This window comes from Ixodes scapularis, unplaced genomic scaffold, assembly GCF_016920785.2.
Source record: "Ixodes scapularis isolate PalLabHiFi unplaced genomic scaffold, ASM1692078v2 PGA_scaffold44__24_contigs__length_19508400, whole genome shotgun sequence".
Lineage (NCBI taxonomy): Eukaryota > Metazoa > Arthropoda > Arachnida > Ixodida > Ixodidae > Ixodes > Ixodes scapularis.
The window spans coordinates 1587629-1614136 of NW_024609873.1; the positions used below are offsets into that span (position 1 = coordinate 1587629).

The 26508-nt window shown below is 46.6% G+C and overlaps 2 protein-coding genes across 2 annotated transcripts; one reads left to right on the forward strand and one right to left on the reverse strand.

Moving 5' to 3' along the window:
* Positions 1-5717: 5717 nt before the first annotated feature.
* Positions 5718-8433, forward strand: LOC120841705 (putative nuclease HARBI1). The gene is made up of 3 exons (XM_040212665.1): positions 5718-6373; positions 6982-7196; positions 7887-8433. The coding sequence occupies exons 1-3, from the start codon at positions 5783-5785 to the stop codon at positions 8218-8220; spliced, it is 1140 nt and encodes a 379-aa protein (XP_040068599.1). The 5' UTR covers positions 5718-5782; the 3' UTR covers positions 8221-8433.
* An 862-nt stretch (positions 8434-9295) lies between these two features.
* LOC120841700 lies at positions 9296-26080 on the reverse strand. Its single transcript, XM_040212660.2, has 2 exons — positions 25939-26080; positions 9296-9719 (listed from the first exon to the last, which is right to left on the reverse strand). The coding sequence occupies exons 1-2, from the start codon at positions 26063-26065 to the stop codon at positions 9298-9300; spliced, it is 549 nt and encodes a 182-aa protein (XP_040068594.1). The 5' UTR covers positions 26066-26080; the 3' UTR covers positions 9296-9297.
* Positions 26081-26508: the final 428 nt, after the last annotated feature.

The window sequence follows — 26508 nt, forward strand, 5'->3', positions numbered from 1 at the left end:
TGCCAAGTTTGGCTTTTCTCTGGTGCGCCACAGTTCTGCCCAAAGTAAGTGCCAGACTTGAGCCATAACTGCCGCAGTAAGTCTTAATTTGGCGATTCGGGGCATGCCGAAGTTTGACTCTTTTTTGGCTACCCACTGAAGTGCAAAATAAGTGCCAAAAGTGGCAAAGAAAGCCGAGAGGCCTGCCCAAGTTTTGAATATCTCTGGTGTGTCACAGAAGTGCTCTTTCACGCGTCCCAGAAGATAATTAAATTAAATAAACGTTGGCAACACAATGGTAAGATGTCATCACCTCCGTTCCCAAGCAGCACGGCAATAGTTTGCAGTATCGTGCCAGTGCCGGCCGAAAGTCGGTTCCAATACCACTCAAATGTCCAGTTTTGCACCACCGTTTGATATCCGGCAGGTATTGCCGCACAGCTCTTTTGTCCCGGCCTCGCGTTCGAGCAATATTGTGCGAATACTCTACGATGCGTCTGCTCCGTATTGGCCGAACGTCCGGCAACTATGTGTATGTTGCATATCATTTGTTGCATATCCAATCACATATACGGACAAACACATTTTTTTTCGATCGCTTCTAGAAGTTTATTAAACTGTTATCATTACACACAGTGTATTCTCGACATATTTACAAAGGTTACACTTCTCTCTAAAACGAAAAGCAAATTATAAAATAGAATTAACACTGTCCTCATGCCAAGCAAACCTCATCACACAAAAAACCGCGGAGATTGAGACGAAAGCAGGACTACTATCAGAAGCATGCTTGCAGTGTACTTACTAATAAAAGAGCAATATCATGTAATTCTTGATAGATACATAATTAACCTCAGGCACCCCACAAACACACTCGAGAAAGAAGGTTGCGCACATTCAACTGACGTCTCGTCGACGGCGAAGAGCAGTTTTTTTTTCGAAGTGTGTCCAACAAACACATCACAAGAATTCCACGCACTCCTTTGAAAAAAAAAAAAAAAAATGACTGTAACCGCAAAATTGGTGTGGACGTGTTCCAACCATTTACGTTAAAAAAAAAAAAAAAAAAAACGCGCCCGCGTTTGCAACGCACGAAAGCAACAGAACACTTACAGCTGAAATTGAGCGTGTTTGTTAATAGATACAAAACTTGAAAGTATAAAACAGAGAGGACGAGGACGGGAACAGGACGTCTTTCATCCTGTTCCCGTCCTCGTCCTCTCTGTTTTATACTTTCAAGTTTTGTAACAGAACACTAAAGAGCGCAGTACGAAAATCGGACCTACGTGGCCCGCCTATTTCTATAATTAGGCAAACGGTGAAAACAACAGCCCCAGAGATCCTATCAGTGTGACAGAGAAAGTCACGTGACAAATTTTCGTCCAAACGTTTTTGTCCTACGCGTCCTACGTAGAGAGGTCACGCCGGGTCACGCATTTCGCTCCACCCTTTTGATTTGCTTAAAGCGGCTGTCGTGCTCGCTGACAGCCACACAAATACAGAAAAGCAGGTGGGAGGATTTGCAGAAGGTAAGGTCGAAGGGGCATCAACAACGCATAAACGGAAAGGCCGCTCCTGCCGGTGACCTTGTCGCCTTGCCCAGTCTGTCAGCGTTCGGCTTCCATTGTGGGCCTCAGAAAGATAATCTCCGTTCTTGAGAGCGAAATGGAAGGGGTGCTTATGTTTTGCGGGCTTGTCGCCATCCGATAGGCCTCAGTTATTTCTCTCCCGACTCGCTCGCAGTGGCCTCCCATGGCTGTCGTGCGGGCGAAATTAGAAGCGCAGCCGGGACATTAGGGAGTTTTAGCGAGTCGTTTTTCAAGCACACGGTTCCGAAATCGCGAACGGTACAGCTGGTCCGTTCCGTGAAACCGTACGTCAAATTTGACATACTTTAGCGAATCGTGAAAGTGGCGCGACCGTGTAAACGATGATGATGATCGCGCTTAACGGTGGCGCCATCTTCTAGTAAACATGTGAAACATTCTGCAACGTGTAAATCCGTGGCGACGGTGGCGGACACCGTGGTGGCGGCTTGTGTTTCCGGCGTAGGACTGATGAAAACAAGACGGCCGACGTAACATTTGCCGGTTGGAATTTCAAGAACTGCGAAGCTAGAAAGAGTAAAAAGTATCTGAACGACCGTAAAGGTATGCGGTGTGTCTCCGTCATCCTGAACTTGAACGATCGTTCACGTTGTGTGTCGTCGAACCAAATCATTTCGTTTGCTCGCAATCGCCACAGCAGCTAGGCTGCCCGCAGATTACAAAAAATTTACTAGCACGCGAAGTTTACAGCATTCACGATCGCTTGCTATTGTGAGCAGTCCTTGTAATGATCTGGTTCAACCTCTCAAATGAAGCAGACTGACAGGACGGCAAATTGCTTCCCACTGTCTTAAGCCTAACGCTCGGTTGGGTCGGCGAAGGCGCTCCCGAACCGACCGCCATCTTTTTTTTTACCCGAGTCGTGACCGGTGCTGGCTGCGTTGCGGTGACGACTCCACCGGCCGGAATGGGAGAAACGAACGAGAAGAGCCACCCGACTCCCCGAACTACTCGCGCGCGCATGCGCAGTTGTGTCGCAGATACGTTCGAGGGCGAACCGTTCGTGTGGAAATGACCTGCTAAAACTCCCTCTTTCCTCCCGTGAATGAGGATCGGGTGCTTAGAATCCGAAGCAGCTCTTTCGGCGTCCATTTGATGTTCTCGGAGTCGGTCGTTGAGGCATCGCCCCGTTTGCCCGATGTACCTGGCCCCGCAGGACAGGGGGATCGCGTACACTTCCTTCGCTTCCTTGCCCTCCCCTAAGATTTCCCTTTCCGGTACTCCCACGGAGCTGGCGGGCTTTGAGCTTGAAGCCGAAAATAAATTTTGTTAAAGTTGAAAGATTGTCCTGTCTGTATCGTCCCTTTTGTGTCTCCACTTTCTAAATGTTTAAAAAGTATCAACACGCTAAAATAGTAGCAGTCCCGAGATTTCATTTTCATTCCCCAAGTGTGATGCGGGAGCCGCGCCACGGAGCCCCGGTCGTTTCCGCTCTTTGTTATCGCTATCATTTGACAGTGCTCAATCACAATGCAAGAAACGCACAGAGCTACGCTCGCTTCTGCAATACGCCACCTAATAATGATTCTTGTGCAGACGTGCGCACATCAATCTCGTGCTGTGCTAGCTCAATGGCAACACTTTCTGTAAAGGCGGATTTACACCGAAGATGTAAGCAGTTGCGCGATCCGACTAAAACGCATCGCAAAAAAGAAAGTAAATAGCTGGTCAATCTGGCATGTGCGATGAGCGAGCCCAACGCCTTCGTTGGCGAGTCGCTTCTCAAAAACTCTCGCTCCCAACGCTGTTGATTGGCTCAACCTCTCCGCGACTAGATCGCATCGCAAAAAGTCGGGTCAGCAAAATAAGATAAAGTGGCCACCCAAATAAAACTTGATTTCTATTTAATTAAGATGAAAACCACCCGCGTACATCAAATACCTCATCAGCCGAACTCTAAGGCAGTATGCCTAGTTCTGGCACTTGTTTGGCAACTTTGGCCTGTAGCTGCCAGATGACAGCCGAACGATCGGGAAGCGAAGCCTAACTTTGGCACTCGTTTGGCGACTTTGGCCCAAACATGCCAGATGTCAACCGAACTACAAGGTAGTATAGCCTAACTCTGGCACATCTGTGGCGATTTTGGCCCGAAGGTGCCAGATAACAGCCGAACTATCAAAAAGTGAAGCCTAACTTTGGCATTAGTTTGGCGATTTTGGCCCAAAACTGCCACATATCTACCAAACTACAGGGCAGTAAGCCTAACTCTGGCATTTGTTAGGCGATTTAGGCCCAAAGATGACAGATGACAGCCGAACTACCAGGCAGTGAAGCATGAGTTTGGCATTTGTTTGGCGAATTAGAGCCAAAATACCCAGACTGTTGCCAAGGGAGGTGAGGTTTGGCTCTACTTTGGCTTCTTCGGGCTTTTCAATGCCCTAAACTTGCAGACAAAGCCATGTTTTGGCCCAAAACTCGGTGCTACCTGGGGAGCATCTTTTCTAACATGCATGTTATTACGAAAACTGGACGAAATCTCGTTAACTATGCGCCTGTTGGCAATACTGCAATCGGCGACTGGTTAATAATCTGGAGTAATGCTCCGCTTCCATAACGCGCTCGTTGCCTTCCGTCGAGCTCTGGCTGCTGCGCGTGCGACGAAGTGTTATCGAAGGCAGAAGCCTCGCTCAAAGGTTCTACCGGGCTCTTGATACGCTACCCGCCACAGTAGCGCATTTACTCGAGCAGTAGAAAAACTGCTTATGCACAAAGCATGCACGTCCAGTTTTCTCCACAGTACTCGGAAAGAGAAGCATCGCAATGCATCCTTTACAAAAGAGCGGGCCATCTATAGTCACTATACACCGCGCTGCAAATATCGGAGTCCGCTACAGTCTGGTGGTCACGTATACTCCGAGCATATATTGGACGCGAGGACTGCGTCAGCCGTCGGCGAAGACTCGAAAATTATATTTCACACTTTGTGCCCGGATCGATGGATGTTAATGCACTCTAAAAACTGTCAAGCTGAACCTCACGCTAACCGCGAGTTTCAAGCGTGGAACCGACGTCAATACGACGCGAATGACGTTTTAAGCACCACGTGATCCAGAATAAGCGTTTGTTTTTTGTGTCCAAGCGCTGGAGCAGTCCGAGGAATCCCGCTCGGCCTTTTTTTCGGACGTGATCAACAGCGTTAGCGTGACGACCGCAAAAAATACGCTAAGATTTTCGGAGAAACGCTTGCGCCTTCATTCATCGTCACGCTAATATACATCCGAATGGTTTGACCCTCCTGAACATGCACCTGCGCGTGCGTTTTTGTTGATGTGAGCTTTCTTTTTCTTGGGAGCACAGAGGGCGCATGCGTCCTCTTTTTTGGCGGGAAAAGCGAGAAAGCCGTTGCGCTGTTCCCGTTGCTCCCTGGCTCGCTCAGTCAGTTCCCGACACTCTTTGTTTGTGGCTGGGGCTAGCTGGGGCTGGTGGCTGGACCAGCTTGACTGACTGCGACTTGCGAGATTTAGCGGGGACGGCGCGTGAGTTCGGGCACAGTGTGCCATGTTTACCGCACTTGACGTGCGTGGAGTGCCGCGGGGTCGCTGCAAATATAGCGAGTGCGAGTCCCCCGAATTCATGCGGGAGACGGATCTGAATGCCAGCCAAGGAAAAGGCTTCCCATTTGGCTGGTGCCGTTGCTGCGGCCATTCGCCAGTTATTCATGAAAGACTGCAATATTTGGTTAAGAACCCTGTTTTTGTTTGTCCCCCATTACTGCTTAATCCGCTGTTTCTTTTTTTTTTTTTTTTTCTGGAAGCGCAAGTATCAAGTCGCACAATCTCCACGGTGTTGTTTTTCTCGAAGCGAGGTGCTTTTCAGCATAACTGCCACATCTAGGAAACAGCTTTTGCTGCTTGTGATTGAGCGCGTATTTCAAACAAATGTTCTTTATTTGGAAAGGTGAAGGAACGAACCGTGCATGTTGGGGCGTAGTTGAGGTAGTCGGGCGAGTTTGTTCTCGGCTGTAGACACCGCAGTACATAAGTGAGCTTGTTACTCTAACCCCCGAATTCATAGATGTGACTTGCTCTGAAGTCGAGCTTCAACTTGCTCAAGTCCGTCTTGCGACGAGCAAGCGCGCTTCATAAACGCACCTTAACTTGAACCGATCTTGAACGGAGCTTGAAGCGAACTTGAAGTGCCCAAATTTCAAGACTGGGTTGGACCTATCTTGAACGCGACTTCGTAGTCGTTTCAACATGGCGGCTTGGCGAAGCGACGTCGCCGAGAGGATCTCCGCCTTCGAATTCGCAACTCGCGCGTGCGATGTCGTCTTCGGGGACGCGTTCCCTTTGCCACGAGTCCCGCGACCATCAATTCGGGATAGGGAGAACCCAATGGAGCGCTACAACGACGGGCAGTTCCTGGCGCGGTACCGCTTTACGAAGGGAACCGTGCGAGAGCTGCTCGGGATGCTGCCGCTACAAACGAGCACCGACTGCAGAGGCCTTCCGCTGACCCCCATGCTGCAACTGCTGGTCACGCTGCGGTTTTATGGTGCCGGGACCTTCCAGGTTGTGACTGGGGACCTCGTGAACGTGTCCCAACCGACAGTGTGCCGCGCGGTCGGAGTAGTTACGCAGCTGATCGCGAGGCACTTGTTCCGGGACCTCGTTCACTTTCCCAGCGCCGCCCAATTCAACACGGTGATGCTCGATTTCTTCGCACTTGCGAAATTCCCCGGCGTCACCGGGTGCATCGACTGCACCCACGTGCGAATCAAGAGCCCCGGCGGCGACGACGCGGAGGTGTTCCGCAACCGCAAGGGAGTGTTCTCAATCAACGTCCAGGTAACGAGTGCAGAGTTCGCGGTTTACCGAATTTAGAGTTTAAAAAGCAACGCTTGCGCGATCGCGAGATGTTATTCATTGGAGTATGCGCTCATGTTCGACTGCATGAAATTTGGAAATTCTGCCCCAAGCATTGTAGTCAAAGCCCTCTCGTCTTTGCTTCGCTATATGCAGTGGTTGAACTGCTGCGCCAAACTGAGCCAGAATGAATAACCTGCTAGATGTTGCTCTAAAGCGTCTGGCACATGACATGGTTGGCGATGCCACTGAAAATTAAGAAAGTACAGATTTGTTTCCCCTTGATGCTATGTGCAAAAGTAGGGCTGCACGAATTCAATGTGCAAAAAGTAGGGCTGCACGAATATTCTAATTTTCTAATAGTAGTTCAAATAATACGTTATTTGATATTCGCTTCCAAATGAACTGCAATATTCATACTTTTCGAAGCTTACAATGTTCATATTGACATTGTCAGAACACATCACTTGAGCAGTTTTTGTAATGAAAATATTTGTCGAGTATTACGACAGCTTCATTCGATGGGACCATTGCCACTAATTTTTCTTACTCATGTCTCCATGTTTCATTTCAACGCAATCTACTTGCAGGCTGTCACCGGCCCCCAGCTGCAATTTTACGATGTGGTTGTGAGCTGGCTCGGGTCGGTACACGACAGCCGGATATTTGACAACTCCCGTGTGCGGGTGCTGTACGAGGAACGCCGGGTACCAGGGGTGCTGCTTGGGGACATGGGCTATGCCTGCTTCTTCTTCCTGATGACCCCCCTGGCAGATCCCGGTCCAGCTAACACACCACGAGGCAGGCAAGTAAATCCTACAAGTGCCTGAGCAAATGTAGGGCTATGTGTGGAGACAAGGAAAATACATAATGACAAATACACAGCGCAAAAGGACAAAGAGGGAAGAGACACACCGGATAGAACAGCGCTCTGTTCTATCCGGTGTGTCTCTTCCCTTTTTGTCCTTTTGCGCTGTGTATTTGTCATTATGTATAACCAGAATCAACTAGCCCAACTTTCTACTTTATTAAAGACAAGGAAAACATTATATACAAACGTGGAACAGTAGTAAGACTACTGAACTTGTGCGCTAGTTGCGATGGTTAAATAATGTATGAACAAAATAAGTAAGATACTGGGTGTGACAACGTTAGCCCCGAAAATATCTGCCCTTATTGAGGATTATAGTCACTGACACAATGAGAACTGCAGGGAGTCTTTCTGCCCTGCCTCCAGAGCACGCTCAATGCCTTCTCGCATGCTTTGGCTGCACATGCATGCACGAAGTGCACAAGATGACAATGTGTTACCGAATGTATGATGCTGATGCTGGAGGCGGGACAAGTGAAGCTTCTCCTGCTTGTCATTGTCTGCGGCTAGTGCGTTGTGCTGCAGCATTTTGAAATCGAGCTACTCGGGAGAAAGATATGAAAGGGATCTACAGGCAATATTATAGTTTAATTAGCCACTCATGATATTCCCTCACATGATCAGGTACCAGAAGGCCCACATCAAGACGAGAAACTCTGTCGAGAGGGCCTTTGGCATCTGGAAGCGGCGCTTCCCCTGCCTCGACATGAGGCTGCAGCACAAGCCACGTCGGGCCGTGCAGATCATCACAGCCTGCGCTGCACTCCACAACCTGGCCTGCCTGAGAAAGGACCCACAGCCTCCACCTCCCCCAGCTCCGCCAGTTGTGCCTAGGGCACGGAGACCCAGGAGGAGGGCCACACAGCCAGTCCACCTGCCACCCGCCGTGGACACCGTGGAGGACTCCCTCACGGGCATACAAAAACGGGAGCAAATCATCGAAAGAAGCTTCAAGTAGAAACTTCTTTCGAAGTGGAAGCTCCCTTCTGCAATGACTGATCGAGCTTTGCCTTAAAGGGGCGGTGGAACAATATTCAGTTATAATGTTTTTCACTTTACACAAGCTTACTGGCACTAGAGGAACCCTAGTATACTTAAATGCAATGCCGCTGACCAAGAAACATTTTTTGTTGCAGTGTAATTTCAGATAAAAGCAACCATTTTCTTTCAATCACTCCTAAACGCTCAGGGGTCGCATTGTCGGTGTAGTCCCCCCTCAGAGTGACAATATTTGAATGCGGCTCACAGATTGGACCTTATAGTATTGCGTGAGCACTCGATTTGGGCATGTGATAACAGCTTGGCAATCATTCAGGTAGTGGCTCGTGTCCAAGTGCTGCAACGATGACAATAGCCAAACCAACAATGTTTGCGATTCGGCGCGTGTCCTGTACTATGATTAACATTGGTGCCATATAATCGTCTCCAAATCACTTGGCCACTTTTTCTGGCTGCAAGTTAAAGGGGGAAACTCTGCCATTTATTTCATTTTTTTCTTCGGCGTTTTTTATTGCACGGGTTTAAAAACACAAGCATGTTTCATAGCTCATAAACTTTGGGGATTTGTTTTACGCAGTATCTGCACGAAGTACGAAAAATTGTTCCATCGCCCCTTTAAAGCTTTTGTCGTGAAAGTGGCTTTTTTTCATTGTACTGGAGTAAATAGCACGGCGTCCAATGAAACTGTCCTATAAGCATCGTCTGGAGGTATGTTCATATGTTAATAAGTTTTTTTTTTGTGTGTGTATTTCGCAAATGCCTTTACTGTTTTTTTCTATTCCTGTTTATTCACCAATAAAAATGTGAAAATATTGCCAAACCCTTTGCTGTAGTGACTGTGCAGTGGCTTTTTACTAGTCCAAATGATAATAGATGAAGAGCAGGAGCCATTATGTAATTATGCATTTTCTCAAAGCATGCCTAATGTGAAACAAGCTGAAATCGCACCCTATCCTTTTCTGGATATAGCCTCAGCTTTCAACTTCTGTGAAATAAATTAGATCCCTTCAAAAGTCGAGGCATTGGCACTTTTTTTTTATTTTTCGCCTCCCTGCTGAAGCTCCCTGAGCTTCCACTCCGCAATTTTTAGGTTCGTCTGCTCCACCTGGAGCCGCACGCGGTGCTCTGCCACCTTCATCTGGTGCTCTGCCACCTTCATCTGCTGCTCCTCTTCAAGGAGCTTGATTCGAATGGCAGACTCTGCCCTCAGCAGAGAACTTCGTACGTCGTTCTCTGCTGAGAGAGCCTGCTCTAGGAGCACCATTCTCCCTCTGGCCGGCCTGCCTTCATCCTGAGTCGCCTCCACCCTGTCGCTGCTGCAGCTTGAAGCAGCTGCAGGAGCAGGTACGGTCTGCTCGGTGGGGGGACCCGGGTCTGCTCCTGTAGCTGCTGTGACACTGGCACTTGCCTCTGGCTCGGCGACGTCCATAGAAGGGCTGCCAGGTAGGTAGTTGTCCCCTGTCACAAGATGGGTAAACCGATATCTGGATTACAAGCCGTTAGCACGAGGTACAATGTTTATAAATTGCACGGCATGAAATGCACTGCAGGTCACATTGCCCCTGGTTGTACCGTTACGACTGCTGCACTCGGGCGACGTCTAGATCTCCTCGGGCCTCTCGAAGGTTGTCAGAGAAGCTAGCTGTAGTCGCATTTCGCATTCCCGGAGACTTATCTTTTTTTGCTTTGCAGAGTTCGAAAACGAAATCCCCTCTAAGTGAGATAGCGGCCCCAGAATCCAAAAGTGCAGCGAAAGGAAAACCGAGCAAAGTGATCGTCATGCACGGTTCAATGATGATAGGCTCGGGCTGGATTCGACATTCCGATGGAATCTGTGCTGCGGCCTCACTGCCGCAGCACCGGGACTGTAACGGCTTTCAGCCAGTGGCTGTTTGGTTTCAACGTTAGCGGCCGTGGTAGTTTCCCTGGATGTTCTGGTTCCAGCCCTTTGCTACCGTCAGCTGTATCCAAATTAAACTGCGACAACTCGAACTGCAGGTCACGTTGCCCCTAGTTGTACCGTTACGACTGCTGCACTCGGGCGACGTCTTGATTTTCTCAAGCCTCTCGAAGGTCAGAGAAGCTAGCTGTAGTCGAATTTCGCATTCCCGGAGACTTATCTTTCTTGCTTTGCAGAGTTCGAAAACGAAATCCCCTCTAAGTGAGATAGCGGCCCCAGAATCCAAAAGTGCAGCAAAAGGAAAACTGAGCAAAGTGATCGTCATGCACGGTCCAATGATGATAGGCTCGGGCTGGATTCGACATTCCGATGGAATCTGTGCTGCGGCCTCACTGCCGCAGCACCGGGACTGTAACGGCTTTCAGCCAGTGGCTGTCTGGTTTCAGCGTTGGCGGCCGTGGTAGTTTCCCTGGTTGTTCTGGTTCCAGCCCCTTTCCCGCCGTCTCGTGCCACCTCTTGTTTGTAGTGTCCAGAAGTCTTGGACACTAGTTTCGTTGGTGGTCGGGCTGCTCGCACCTGTAGCAGCAGTCCGACAACAGTTGCCTGCTTAGGTCACCCACACCGAGGTGCCCGCCTCCAGTGATCTGGTAAAGAACCACTATGGGAAGGCCTCTACACTCTAAAAAAAAAGGGAATCAACGCTGACTCCCTTTAGGGGAGTCAAAATCTGTCCCTGTGGTGGCTCCTTTCAAAGACTCAAATGACTCTAGCGCCCGGTGGAGTCATCAGACGCCCTCTCCACTAGGGTCTGCTGACTCTCTCAGCTGGTGGTGTCACGTGACGCCTTCCCTCTCTGGAGTCAACTGATCCCCTCTCACAAGGAGTCAGTGGATTCTCTCAGTAGAATCAGGGCACTCCAGCATTGCAGGAGTCAGGCGACCCTTTCACTAGAATCACGAGACTCCAATATCCAAAGGAATCAGGCTACCCCCTACGGGAATCACTGGATTCTTTTTCTTCTGGAATCACGTGACTCTCTATCGGGAATTGCTAGATTCCGTTCCTGGCTTCCCACGATTCCCCCGAAGGGAATTACTTGAATCCTTTTTTCCTAGACTCACCTGACTCCTGCAATGGACTCTCTGGATTCTGTTTTCAATGGAATAATTTTCATGCCATAAAAAACCGTAGTGGAATGACGTGATTTCATTTAAAACCACGTGCCCCTCCAAACACACCACGCAGGAATATGGTGGATAGTGGTGGGGGAGCTTTTCATGGAATTACATGAGGTGCAATATCACAGTTTTATTTCATAGACAAAACATTTTTACAATTTCACTCCAACAGCATGCGGCTAACAACGAATAGCTGTTGCCGCCTTCATCACAGCCACGGATGGCAGAGACTGCTTCATGTTACACAGGTTTTCTAAAAGCAAAAACGTGTTTTTCACGTGCGGGCCATACTCCACATTAAACGCCCAATACGCGCAAAAGGCCAGCTCGATAGCCTCCGGGATATCCAGAGCTGGAAGCGTGAGGCTCTCAAACGTCATTCATGTTGCGTCAGAAGCTGTGGGATGATGCCCGCTGTAAGTCACGGCCGGGTAGACTGAGACTGACGTCTTTGTGGGATCCTGAAAGATAAAAATATCTAGTTGAGAGAGCGCTAAACATTGTTATTAATCTAATGGAGCCATATTACTAAACGTAGCGTTTAGGTCACGATCTGAGGTGGTGCCAGAAATGCCATGAGACGTAATAAGACGGTGGTTTGTATGTGTGACTTAAGATTCAGTCGCCAGTTTGGAAACTTGCCTCTTACTGCAGCCCTTAATACATCCGTATGAAAAAATTAACTTAAAATGAATGTTTCACACGTCGAAATGTATACATGAAAGGAACTATGTGTGACCTCTCTTTTAATGGAATTAATAGACGACTTTGGATTAGAGTTCTCAGGAACATTGGGGAGATAAAAATTCCCGCTAACTCTTGAAATTGTAAGAGTACATAAAAATCTAAATAAAGGTACAAAGCACAAGCAATTTTCAAAATTGTAAGAAATCAACATACATGAAAATACAAATAGACTTTTAGCCGTAAGTGCACTTTCAAATCAAGGCTTCTTTATCCTGCACCGGACATCGGTCGAAGTGATAAAACTTCCGCAAGAGGTTCATCCAGCGCGCTAGCAGCTGAATATGCCTCTATACTTCATTTCAGCTTCTGTGCGACCGAAGTCGACGGTTCCCACACTGCGCGAGCCACGCTGCGAGTCGGGAACGCACAGAGCATTGGGCTCGTGCCTAAGCTTTGACTTCAACCAAAACTTGATTACTTTATTTTTTTTTTTTTATGGAGCTGACGTTAACGATATTCCGGCATATTGTGCAAGATGCCGGGGTACCTTGCAAAATAATTGATAGAAAGGCTGTAAAATTTTCTCTCGAATATATTTTGGACAGTTTTCGCGAGCGTTTTCTATTTTCTTGAAATTCTGGCGAAGGTGCTTAACCCTTTGAATCAATGGCATTTGGTAGTGAGAAAAGACATACACAGAAGCTGCGCGAACACATGCGTCAAATCACCTTTTATAACTGGCACCTCGCGCTTGCACCGCTTACATTATTTTTATTAGCTGTCCCGGTGTAAATTGATTTGCGACAAACAGGCGGATGGTAGCGCGTCGCGGCTCAGGGCACGTGGAGCGTAAGCTCGCGGCTCGGAATACTGGGTTCAGCCCCAGCCCCCTGGCCTTTTTTATCTGGATGAGCAATGTACCGTCACAGGTTTGAATAATTAGTAATCTCTACACCGTGTTACTTCTAAGAAGCCTAACAGTTGTGCTGCACTGACTCAATTTCTCGTCTACTGCGTGAACCACTGTCGCTATAACGTAGACAGACTTCACTATGTATAAACACTCTGTACAAAATAGCTTTGCTTTGCTTTGATGTTGAACAATAGAATGCGACAATGAACTGCAAGTTACCTTGGGAGGGATTTTTTTTTTTTGCAAGTTTTAAATATAGCATCGAATAAGAAAATTATAACATATTGCCACTTACATTGTATATGTGCACAGGTCGTAGTACAGCCACTCGATGATACGATGCCGAAGTGGATCAAGAATGTTGCCCTTGGTCAGGGTAACCAGCCTAGCTCGAATGCCAAGAGGCACCTCCGGTAGCCTGTACGCCTTCGGGTCCCTACTGGAGCAGAGCAGAGCCCTACGTTGCCACTGGGGAAATTATCGGTGTAATTGCTGTGGTCACCGCCGTCAGGACACCTGACGACGGTGCTACTGGCTCCACGACAGCAGTGCAGGTCCTAGAATAAAACAGAAATTTCCCTTTTTGTTGAAACATGTTGAGTTTCCAAATAAACTGAGGGCAACGCGTGATGCAGTGTCCCATTCTCATTTGTTGCCGCCAAATTGGTAAATTTTAGAGCAGATGAGAGCTCAAAAATGAAAATATATTAGACTCAACCATGCCTCTATTGAATGGTTTACATATTTTACTCTTCAGGATTAGCAGCCCGGGAAAACCGGAGCACTAAATTTCTTTGCAGTCGGTTTTGCTGTAATTTACAGGCAAACGTTATAAACAGCTCGTCGCCTAGGCAAACATTTCTGAACATAAATTTAAACAAATTTTTGTGGCTAAAATGCGGCATGGGAAGGAAAATATTTATATCTAAACTTTGCACCATTAATATTATTATAATCGGGTTATATTGCTGTTCTCACAGCAAAGATCTCCGACGCCAAATGTTTTGGCGATACGAGTTGAGGGTCTAGTAACTTCAGAAGTGCTTTCGTATCAAGTTGAAACAACCAGTCAAAACCGTTTTTTGATCAAATTTCCGTTTTAAATCTCGGGATGTGCATTAAAAAGAATAAAAACGCCTCGATCTTTCTAAAGGTAGTGCTGCTTAGTTTTACACTTATATGGAGGAAATGCTGAGGGATTGCAGAATATAAACTAACATCAAACACTTAATTACGCGGAATATTAAAGGAAAAATGAAATTCCTACCTATAACTGTAATATTTGATTAAAAAACATTAATATAAGTTTTAAGTACACTTAGGTGCTCTCAATGTATATCAGCAGTGCTAAATTCCGTCAACACTTATATCAGGCAGCTTCAGCACATAAATTAGTATCTTGAGTGAACTAGCCAAGAAACCAAATTGTCTACATGAAACAACAACACACTTACTTGTCATTGAAATTCCCCGCTTGAGTCACCATACATTGAGGATAAATGATCTTGGATTTATCATCCAGAATCCTGTTGTCCTCAATGTCCAAATACTCGTCGAAGTCTTTGTCCTTAATCTGAAATGACAAGGGAATTGAATATTGTAAAATAAAAGCTTGAAATGTACCCGGAGTCTGTGCGCAACGGTACATCGCGTTTGCTGAAAGGTCAAAGAAAGGCTGCATGTTTGAAAATGAATTCAATTATTTACAACTTCGACAGTAAACTAGAAATATTGGAGCACCTGTGGGGATACTCAAACGACGCAACTAATGTGTCCTATTGTAAACTACAGTGTGGGCGTCGCCTTAATGTGCCATGGAATTTCAGGATGTCTCTTATACTATGTGCATAAGTGAACTGAATAGGGCTCACTTTGTCGCAAATGTTATCCACGCTAGTCTATTTCTTTATTTTTTCGTATTCGCTTTGGAGCTATCCCTAAAATCTAACCTGAAAAGATTGGCCTTCACTTCGACGCGTTTCTGCATTATATTTTACATATTGATATCTCGCAAAATATGCAGGATGCGCTGTATTAATCCGTGTTGACTGAAGTTTGTCGAAGCTGTTCTTTGTCTACGATCAGCCACATTTAAGCACGAAAGTGGCAGTAGAAGTGAGGATTAGGCTGACCGCGCTAGAAAGTTGGAACCAGGCGCGAAAACAAACAAACGCAATTAAGGTGAGAAACAAACGGTGTAATATCTTCAAGGATAATGCGCTCAAGCCTGTCGGCGACTTACCAGCAAAATGGCGTCGTCTCTGATGTCATTGAAATCCGGGAGTGCTTTCAAGACTATCTTTAAATCAGCGAGCTTCAAGCTTCCGGGAACTAGAACCTTTTTAGCAGACAAGCCACAGAAAGTCAGGCACGTGATTGTCTCGTCAGCTAACATTTTTCCGTTTACAAGAGCAAAATGTGAAGCCACCAGACCAGGAGTTTAAGACTGCCGCCAGAGCAACGTGTCGGAGAAGCGAGACGCTGTCCCTGCAAGCAATGCTTCTTCTTTGGTAGGTACTGGTCGTGGTTCGTTCCTACGGTTTGGCCCTTCCAATTAGTCTTCCTCCTTACACAGACAACCGCTCTCTCCCCTCAGAGGGGAGAAAAGAAGCTTCCAAGATGGTAAACGAAGCCGTATACGTGGCTCTCAGAGGATGTGGCTAGAACGCTGGAGCGCCTGTCCCCATTCCCGTTCGCACCCCGTAAAAAAAAAAAAAAAAAAAAAATACTAGTAAAACAAATATATAAATGTATACCCCTGCTTCTCGCAGGGCCAGACCTCTTGGGAGAACTAACAGAGGCAAGGACAAAAAGGGACTTTTTCAGCAGATCTAGCTTGGCTCGTGTTTTGCTTTTGCATGCCTCTTTTTTTTAAGGGGAGGGGGGAGGGGGGGGGGGGGTTACTGCGTGACCTTAGTCTTTAGAACGTACGTGCACACGTGCATCCATAGGCAACGGACAAACTGTGGGACAGATGTATGCATCAAGATGGGTGCCTCAGACCACCCTGAATACGCTCTTTGGCCGGTAGTACGTTACGAATTGAAGCAGTTTGATCCTCGTAGACGGAGCACAGTTTGCAATCAGGCAATTACAGTTCAAATTGTTTGCACGTTCAGCAACACCAGCCTGAAGGAAGGGGAGCGTGGCAGTAAAAGGCGGCTTCCGACAGATTCCAAAAACATGCTCTCGAGCGCTTCGGGCGCCGGCGAGTGACAAAAGGAACCCCCGCCCCTCGCTCTTCCCTAAATGGACGAAGGAAGGCGGAGGGGGACATTCTTGTGACGCTTCCCGCATTGTACACATATGTTTCGGACTATTTCAGCAAAATGAAAAGAACGAGTGTGTGCCGGCCGGCTGTAAGGGTGCCGTAAAGCCGAACGAAAAAGGAACAAAGGAAACGAAGACTGCGGGGAGGCCCTCGCTACGACTATGAGCCCCAAATTCCAATAGCAGTAAAAAAGAGTATCACGTGACCCGCCCATCGGGCGCGGCGACACGTGCAGCTTGGGGTCACGTGATGCTCACTCGACGCTTAATTGGCTGGGACGTCTCGTAGCATCCACGCCGGTCTGTTCCTTGGATTGAGCCTTAGCGCTTTTAACGTTTTTCCCCATTCACAGCCTGTTACCTCTTTTCCTCTGCATGTTTTTTCTTTTGTTTTTTACGTTTGAATATTTGGTGTATACTGCTTTTAAAAGGTCGATGCCGTCCCCTTCGATGCCTTGTACATATGTCACCCGGTGACGTGCATAATTAGAAAAGAAAACCTGCACTGCCTACACGAAATAGGTAAGGTGGAGGCTGTTAACGCATCGAGGTGAGCGTGATAATGAAGGAAAGGGATTCGGGAAAAACTGTCTTTGCTGCGGTGACGTGAAGACCGTCGGCCGCGTCGGGCGCAACTCACGCTGTAGCAACGCGCGTCTCAAGGTAGTGAGCGCGGTGAGTCAAGGTGTGGCCTCTTTATGACGCAGAGACCGTAACAGTACACAGCGCCAGAAGATGGAGGAACAGCGTGTGCACTTCCATTGCCCAAGATGAGAGTTCTTCACAGCGAGATTTCTTACAGCTCTTCCTCCTTTTGCGGGATGTCCACAGCTGCGAGGGGGACTTAAGGTGCTTTGCAACATCGATGGGTGCCCAAGAATGTACGCAAGTGTTGCTTCCTACAAGAAACATGTTTATCGGAACCACAGGCACGTTATAGGGGATGTGGAAACAACACTGCCGGAGGAGGCACCTGATCATTTGAATGAACCAAACCCTGATGAAGTCATGCGCCACGGAGGAGGAAACGAATCTTTCGGGATGTGGTGGTACAAATATGCACAACCTGTTCTTAGGCGGTCCAGAATTTTAACGGGAGGAAACTTGCGTTAGGACACTTTTAATTTTGCAACTAGCCTGCTTGACATGGCGGACACTAGGAACAAGCTTGTTTGTGCAAATAAGCGGATAATTATCATACAGTTCTTAATTAACATTTTAATAAGTAACAGTAGACATATATTTCTAAGCAAAAGATTGCTGGGCATCATCAAAAACCAGTAAATCTGTAAATTTCATAAATATCTAGGGCATCTATGTAGCGTAATGCTGTGCGCAAGCTATTACTTGTGAAACGGGCGGAACGCTGGTGGAGCTAAAAAGGGGGTGATAACAAACTTAAAAAAAGCGCTGGCGTGCCGCTTTTTGACATATTTACGGGACCCAGAAAGCGACGCACATGCATCCAATCTTTCTAGAATTTACAGACTTCGTAGTTTTCGATTATTCCAAGCAACATTATAATTAGAACTATATGCATATCGTGACTAATTAGAAATAGGGTCGAATCTCGTTAATTCAAATTCGAGGGGTACTGAAAATTTGTTTAAATAAAGCAAAGTTTGAATTACCTGGAGTTTCCTCCCATGAAGACGCATAGGATGGGACCTGCATGCTAGTTTGAATTATCTGCAAGTTTTAATTAAGAAATTTTGAATTAATGAGATTCGACTGTATATCTTAATTTTCCGCCTAATTGCACGAGTAACCTCGTTCATAGAGGCCTTCGAGAGAAATAAACTAATGGGAACGTTAAAGTCTCCTAACGCAAGTTTTCTTTACTGAGAATGCTGGATCTTTAAAAATCACCCATACATCGCGTTATGCAATGCCATGTCAGAGATGAGTTAAGGTATTACTGCTGATGGCAGCGAGCTTGTATCTGAGTAAGAAGATAGTATAGTTAACTAATATCTAATTCCTCATTTCTTACTTTAAAGGGGCATTAAGAGGGTTCTGCAAACCGTCTTTACATGGTCACAACTAATTCTGCGGGCCCTAAGCATCCCGAAAATCCAAAAATTACCATCATGAGCCACCTTTTTCTCTAACAAAAAATATGATCAAAAAAAAATTTTTTTTTTGCGAGTATTGCAGAACCCGAACCATTGCCGAACATGGCCGAACGACGAACGGCACTTGTCGGCCAACCGCGAGCAATGGTTTGCTGCGTGGAGTGTTCCGCACGCGCGCTGCCTCTCGGATCGTTTTAGCTCCTTCCACAGTTGTTGCCTCAGCTGCGCCGTCGTAAATACCTAATGTGGCATCGTGGGTGTTGGAAATACTGCAAAGCATAATCGCGTCCCAGAGATGATAACAAATCGCAGAATGTGTTTTATGTGAACATCTGATCGAAACAAAAAAGGATTTTGCGAGCATCGTAAGCGCACGCTCCGGGAAGCAGGCGAGCGCACACATCACTCGCGCAGAAGAATGCAAAGGAAAATATAGCTCGCGCGTATTTCTAGGGTAACGGGCTCAATAAGCGGCTTTGCCATCTTAAACTTGCAGTGCATATTATTGGGCGGCTACTAGATTATACATGAGCACAAATACACGTCATCAAACACTTATTACGGGCCCTTTAAAAGATGTGCGCACTGCTGACATGATTATGCTCAAACTGTACTTGCTGCAAGAAGTTGGTCAATAAAATGGTATCTAAGAAACATGTTGTTAGTAATGGATTTCACCGGCGTTTGCCATTGGTCGATAGGAATAAAACGATGGATTAAAATGGATGAAAATTGGGGTGTCATAAACATATTTTGTTTTTTTGCTATATCAGGTATCATAAACATTCTCTCCGATTATGCAATCCGCGAGGTGGCTGCCTTGCCGATTATGAGTTCCAAGGAAGGCTCACAGTGTTTAACCGAATAAGGACGTAACTATAAAGGTCACACTCTGACAGTTGTTTCATCCAGTTATCTGTTATGTATCTGCAGAAGCGAATTCGGGTGTCCACACTACTGATCTTGCCTCCGCTTATACAAGTTAGCATCTGAGTGTATTCTAGCTTCACTTGCAGATAGCTTACTTCTTAGTATCTGTATCACGAGGAAAAGGAACCCTTTTATGAAAAAGAGCTCTATAAAAGAGGATCTGGAGATGTTGTGTTTCTACAGAAACACAAATGTGATTGAGGTAACTTTCAATGAAGGCGTCGCTTGCCGGTTAAAATCGCCTGTGAATTGCATGCACATGTACGCCTCGGACAATAAATACAACACTTGGTCTAGTTTTTGCTGCTCCTGAGATTCCGGGAAGCTGCACTATCTTTCTATTTGCAAAATAGTTCGAATAACAACGTCCAAACTTTGCATTCTAGATCTAGTCTGGACCAAAACCTCTTGCTAGTAGATGCTCTATATAAGCACGCGTGGCTGTTGTAGCTCATATTGTCAGCAATGGCGATGCTAGCTTCACAATAATCCCTTCTTACGGAACGCGCTGTGCATGCTTTTATTTTTCATGACTTATGAAATAGAAAGTATGGACAATACTAGACGGGGGACGGTTGGCAAGTTCGGTCGTCGGGGGCAGCACCAAAGAAAACAGAGATCCCACGGGTTACAGAAGCGATGTTTTCTTTTTGGCTATAGCTTTTCGTAATACACTGTGGACCAAAGTCATAATGCAATACATCGACACGCCGTAGGCGAAATAACGCTAGGTTCTTTCACAACATATGTTCTTGATTACTTTAAAACAATTTTTACGATAGAAAAATTCACAAAGTGAATTCGCGGACCAAAGAAATCGCAAAAGCATTCCGCTTGGTATACTTGATGAAAAATTGCAAAATAAATATGGAGCGTCTCACAAAGCAAATACTGATATTTAGTTTTTACTATTTAGTCGGAGAAATTTCGTATAGTCGGAGAAATTTCCTATGTACTGTGGAGGATTCCCACAACTGAATACCCAATTTTCACATGGTTTCCCGGGTGCGTGTCGGCACTTAGCATTTGTGTCACGCAAGGGTTTATCAAGGACCCATTCTAATGTTTGTTACGCGTCTGTTGCAAGTTCACATATCACTATTGCGAATTATAAAGACAACGTGTAATCTTTCTAAAGTTTCGTAATGCAACCAGGGCAAGCGAGTGTGTTCCCTAAATCGAGCCTGACGTTGGATGACGATTTTCGCAGTTTCCTGTAGTTTTTATTTACAGAAAAAAAACCTGCTTCGCCGTGAGGCATTATTGCAGGGGGTGGGTTTCATACAAACACTTTTGTTTTAGAACATAAGTAATACACAAAAAAAACAAACAAAAAGCAAAACACTTTCTATGGATCAATAATGAAATTAAATAAAAACATACTGTCTATAAAAACACTACACAATTGAAAATTTAAAAAAAACCAAATTTGCCGCAAGCACATCTTTCGGCAACCTATTCCACTCTTCAATGGTTTTCGGAAAGAAGGAAAAAGCAAAGGTGTCGGTGCGGCAAGAGTACGGTCTAATCTTCTTGAGGTGATCTGCTCTTTCGGACACATAAAACGGTTCATGTAAAAAGACATCTCTGTTAATTAATAGTCTATTGCTGTAGATATCATCTAAAAATTTCATCCTAAACAATTTTCTACGCTCACTGAGTTTCTCCCAATGTAGGGCATGTTTCATGTTAGTGACACTCGCTCCAAGTTCGTAATAGTTTAGTACAAATCTAGCACATTGATTTTGTATCGTTTCAAGTTTGTCTATGAAATAATTTTGGTGTGGGTCCCAGACAACTGAGGCGTATTCCATACACGGACGGATATATGTAAAGTATAAAGTTTCTCTAATTTTAATCGGGGCTTGCCGAAAATTTCTCCGTACAAAATTAAGCATTCGTATTGCCCTTAGGGCTATCATTTCAACATGTCCCGTCCACGTTAAATCATTAGATAACATAACACCTAGGTATTTTACATTCGAGCTAGGTTTAATTATTTCATTATTTATCATGTACACGGAAGTAGTGAGTTTTTTTTTTCGTAGTAAATTTAACATGCACGCACTTTTTAACATTTAGGTTCATTCTCCAATTTTTACACCATACAGAAATTTTATCTAGATCACTCTGTAAGGTATTAATATCGTTAGAATCATTAATTAATCTATAAATAACACAATCGTCCGCAAATAATCGAATATACGATTCCATGCCAGAAATAATGTCGTTTAAATAGATCAGGAAGAGCAGAGGACCCAGTACCGAGCCCTGGGGGACATCAGACTCGACTTTTACATACTCAGATTTTTCCCCACCGAGCACGACACATTGCCCCCGTCCACTTAGGTAATCTTTAATCCAAGCCATTACGTTGCTATGCAGTGACAGTAAGCTAAGTTGATGAGAAAGCACCACCAACATTTATTTTTAGGAGTTGGCCATAAGTTGTAGCAATGGAAGTTTCCATACTATTTTCTAACAATGTTTAAGTTGCGCATTATTTATTTCTTCTTTTCTTGAGATAACGCTCACGAATGTCATGATCAACCAAATTTCACGCGTGTCCTCTTGTCACAACTATTGGCTTAGGGTAAACTGACCTAATTGAGAAATTGCACTTCAGGCAGCTGGCCGTTTGAGGAATTGTCTGAAGACAAATCGGCAGTTTGATACTTTAGACCCATGTTACGGATAAAAAAACAGGACGCGGAATTGTCTGAAGACAAATCGGCACTCTGGTACTTCAGACCTATGTTACGGATAAAAAAAAAAAAAAACAGGATCAACCGCGCTCGGCTTTGGCTAGCAGACGGCGTTCGTAAAATGACGTCAGCTGTTGCTGGCTTCACGCGGTGGTACCGTGCGTGCTTCTATTCATTCGGCGTTCGTTGCCATGGTGACGGCGAGAAAGGCAGACGAACTTTATGTTGCGGAAGAACGCTGCGGCGCTGCGATACCAGGTGCGTTCTAAGGCCCTTCCCGTATGCTTTTCAAAGGGCGGAAGGCGATCAAAAAGAGTTCGAAATAAGGACTTAATGCAGAATTCTGCATTTCTCCAGCGTCTCATGATTTGACGAGCCTTGCTCGAAAAGCATGTTTTTTTGGTCATCCCGCGTTCTGATTATTTATCCGTAACATGGGTCTAAACTATCAAACTGCCCATCACGTATAGAAGTTTTGCAGCAGCTGTGCATAAGCACCGCCATAACTGACCTTCAGTTTTTTTCCCCTTATTACGTTTACTTCACTTCATTATTTCCACAGCAGGCCATGTTATCGCCATCTTAGATTTTATTCTGCCTTTCTCCCCAGCACTGGCTTTTGTGGAGGCTCTTCCATACCAATTTCAGTGGGTCGGTATCTCGGTAAAACAAGAGAAGGTCAGCAATTGCGGCTGTATTCTGGCGCGTGTGTAAAGCGTCTATAGGCTCGAAATATTATAAAAATAGAAGATCCCTTCGAAGCCAGCAAGAAAAGAAAACGAAAAAGAAAATACAAATGAATACTTATGTTCCAACAAAAAGCGCAGGAGGGAGCAAAATTTAACCTATCAGTGACGGCGCCTCTAAGATTGGCAGAGCATGGCTTGGTGAACGCAAGGTCGGCCATTTTTTACATATCCCGCGGCGTTTTAGCGACCCTCCAGCGCCACCAACGAACCAGTTTTTTTTTTTTTTTTGACGGCTCGGAAAATTCCATTGGGGAACACAAAAGGGACGAGTACGGCAAGAGGAGAGGGCATAAGTCAAGGGGAGGAGGAGGCTTCCGAGAGATTTCGGGGAGACAGTGTACGACATCTGTGGCATTGTCGGGATGTTTTTACTTTCTCGGGAAGACAGGGCATGAAGCTGAGAACGGGACATGCATGGGCAGAGTTTACAGCGTTTCCTCCACCTCTGCTTTTAGCTAGAATCTGCCGAATGTGACATGCCGATGAATACGCAATGCTCTCCTAAGCGTAGGCTCCCGCGCTTCCGCCAATCTCGGGCCTTCGTTTCATCGGCTTTGCGCGCGCCCCAGAAGCAGTCATCGATACCGAAGAGATCTTCAACGACCGCATTCATCACCGGACCTCCGGGGGATTCGTGTGCTGTGTGTGGTGTCATGCGCTTAGGCAAAGCATGGGCGACAGCGGAATAACTGTGACATAGTGCGTGCTCTTAAATGTGTACAGACATCAGCAAACATCTTCCGGGATTGAATTCAGAATGAAGTTGCGGTGAGCTGACCCCCGATTTATCCGTTACAAATTAGTGTCTCCTAATAATTCATATGCCTTTTATGCGGATTTCTGGCCATAGAGCACAGCGCTACCATTTACCTTGCGCATTGGGCCGGCTTTCTTGGAGCGAGCCGCAAACATTTACCTGAGTAAATATGAGAGAAAAAAAAATCAAAAGCGCGTCTGGGTAATGTAATTAAGACATGTCGAATAAAATGCCTATGCCACGCTGGTTTCTTTCTTCTCTCTAAACAAACATTGGGAGTTGCATGCGACTGGAGTGCATGGAAATACCTTGCCCTAAAAGGTGATATCGTTTTTGCAAACACGTCAAATTGTCTAATGTTCACGCGATTCGCAAACGGGGTCATTTGACTCTGGTGGCGAGACTCTGTCACGCTGACTCTACCAACCTCATAGAATCAGGTGACTCCCTGCGTGCCAAGTGGAGTCACTTGAGTTCAGGCATTTACTATTCTCATTTGACTCCAGTGCTTTTGAGGGAGTCCGAACCGCATCAGACTCCTTTTTGCTGCCAGATGGAGTACCTCGACGCCATCACGCGAAAATGGGGAGTCAAAAGCGCATTTGACTCCACCTGACTCCCTTTTTTTCTAAGAGTGTACCAGGCTTGCGATTAGCTGTTGTGGGGAGGGCTTGTTCCGTTGCCGCGGCGGTCAATGCTGCTTTGCTGCGGGATTTCGACCGCAGCGTGCCAGTTTTCCCCAGCACTTGCAGGAGCACACTGATACAAATGGTTCGCTTGGGTAGTGATCTCCGTTGGGCCCCAACTTGCGATAGGGCACGGCCAACGACCTCCCACCTGTCGTGGCGACCCCCGCCCGAGATCCTCACAGGCACTGCTGTGACCTCCAGGGACCTCTCGATGAGAGTTAGTCGAACGCCATACATGTCACGCCAACTCTCCCGGATGATGTGGTGGGGAAGAGAGGTCTCATTCGAACAGTCCACTTGCGTGGAGGCCTCGGGGCATGCTGGTTTGAGTGCGTACTTGGCTGGTGGCGGCAGCACGTAGTTCCGCTCAGCATGAAGAGCTTCCTCGATGAGGCAGGCGTGGTATCTTGGGTGGCACAGTCTTCTGACCCGAGCTACTCTGTCCGACTCCGGTGTATTCGGGTCCGCCCTCTTGAAGAGCTCTTGCATGACCTGAACGTACCGGTCCTGACTTTCGTCCAAGTGCTGCGGCCTTGCCTCGAGCTCTCGGAGAATCTGCGTTGCGTAGTCCACAGGCAGGAACTCTTCCCGAAGCCTTGTCTGGCTCGTAAACGGGGCCTGCAACCCCAACCAGCTTCTAGCACTGGCTTGCAACACCAGTGGGACAATGCGGTCCATGATGAAGGCTTACGAGGCACCGTAGGCAAGGTTGTACGTCTGCAACTCCCCCAGGAAGTCTGCCACGGACTTAACGTCGTCGTACCCCACGTAGACTGGTACAGTCAAGTGTGGTGGGGCTCTTGCGGCGGGGTCTCCTGCTGGCCAGGCGTGAGGGCCATGCGCTGCATCACGAAGTTGCATATCGCCGCGACCTTCTGAGCAGGTTCATTTGTGCCGCTGCGGCCACTGCAGCTTCCTGCTCCCGTGTGAGCATGGCTGCAAGCACAGAAAAAGAAACGCCGCCCAGAAACCAACACAAGCGTGCGAAACTATTGCCGCAGTCACAAAACGAACGGTCAAAAACAAACCAATACAACAAACGCGGACGTGACCGAAGCACGGGACGGTAGGAAACACGGGGAGTGGAAAAAGGCTTACCAAAAGAAGAAACCAAGCCTCGTGAAATTTCTGCGAGTGAGTAGCATACCACGCTTGGGCGCCATTGTGGCCGGTTAATTTGTGCAACATTACCACAAAGCTATAGAATGGATTCTGTGTTACCAATCTCTTGTGAGGTGCACACTGTGACGGGGGGGAACCAAGGATGATAAGAACGACATACATGAAAACTGTGAGTTGGACTGAGCAAAAAACGAGAAAGAAGACGCAGTGAACGTGGTGAAGGTGTGAGTAACTAGAAGACGAAGGCAGCAAGGCCAAAGCAAGAGATGGATATAATGAAAAAGGAAGACGTGATGAGAGGAAGATGACACAGGCTTGTGATACGTGAAAAAAGGGCAGGCACGACACGGAACCCGGCTCGACAGCAGTGGTCCTGGCAGCCAAGGAAGAGCCCGGACAGACAAATCCAGGCCCGTGGGGCTGTTAACCAAGCTTGCTGGGAAACATCCGCTTGTGCCAAGCGAGCCTGCCAACTCCATGCCAATGCCGACGTGCAACACCGTGCCGTAAGCGGATTTGCCGAACTGAACTTTGCTTATATATCTACACCGCTTTATTTCTTACTTTCTTTTCTTACGACTGTAAATATCTTCCGTCCTATCTTCACCGTTCTGGAATTCTGAGTCCCTTTATTTATATTTTTCCATCACACGCAACCTACAAGTGGCCTAAAGTGCAGATCGATGTGTCTCAACACTGTACCTGCATACTCGTACACTGGGTCGCAGTCGACCATGCCCTCCAGCAGCCGCACCACTGGCTCGTTCTGGACAGGGGGCAGATAGGCGGCTCCGTCGGAGTCGTTATCGTTGTCAAGGCGGGTGGCCATGTGCCCCGCTACTGCCCCCACAAGCGTGGGGGCAGTAGCGTGGGGGCAGTGTGGGGGGCGGCCCCCCTCCTAAGGAACAATCGTGTATGTCAAGTCACTTGATTAAAGCAGTCGAGATATAGGCACATACTGAATATTCTAAAGAAACACTCCTGTACATAGACGAGGCTGGGACGTTTTAGCACGATATTTTTGTGACACGGGTAAAAAATAGAAAGGTAGGTTGATCAATAAGGCAATAACGCCGTAAGAGTAAACTGCAACAATGCCATATTATGCCATCTCGCATGCAAAACAACTATTTCCCCTACGGAAGATATGTCGACATCTGCTGTGTGCCTCAGTACAACATAGCTAAAGTGGATCTAAACGGGAGCGGGATAATCCACGGCACTCGGAACATTGCACATATCACGATCTTTCTATATACTGAACTGAAGAAA

Excerpts from the sequence above, each read along its gene's own strand:
- LOC120841705 (XM_040212665.1), top strand. The coding sequence starts at position 5,783 with ATGGCGGCTTGGCGAAGCGACGTCGCCGAGAGGATCTCCGCCTTCGAA. Across the intron at positions 6,374-6,981 it reads TGTTCTCAATCAACGTCCAG|GCTGTCACCGGCCCCCAGCT; the intron begins GTAACGAGTGCA and ends ATCTACTTGCAG. Across the intron at positions 7,197-7,886 it reads GCTAACACACCACGAGGCAG|GTACCAGAAGGCCCACATCA; the intron begins GCAAGTAAATCC and ends TCACATGATCAG.
- LOC120841700 (XM_040212660.2), bottom strand. The coding sequence starts at position 26,065 with ATGGCCACCCGCCTTGACAACGATAACGACTCCGACGGAGCCGCCTAT. Across the intron at positions 9,720-25,938 it reads CCCAGTGTACGAGTATGCAG|GGGACAACTACCTACCTGGC; the intron begins GTACAGTGTTGA and ends ATCTTGTGACAG.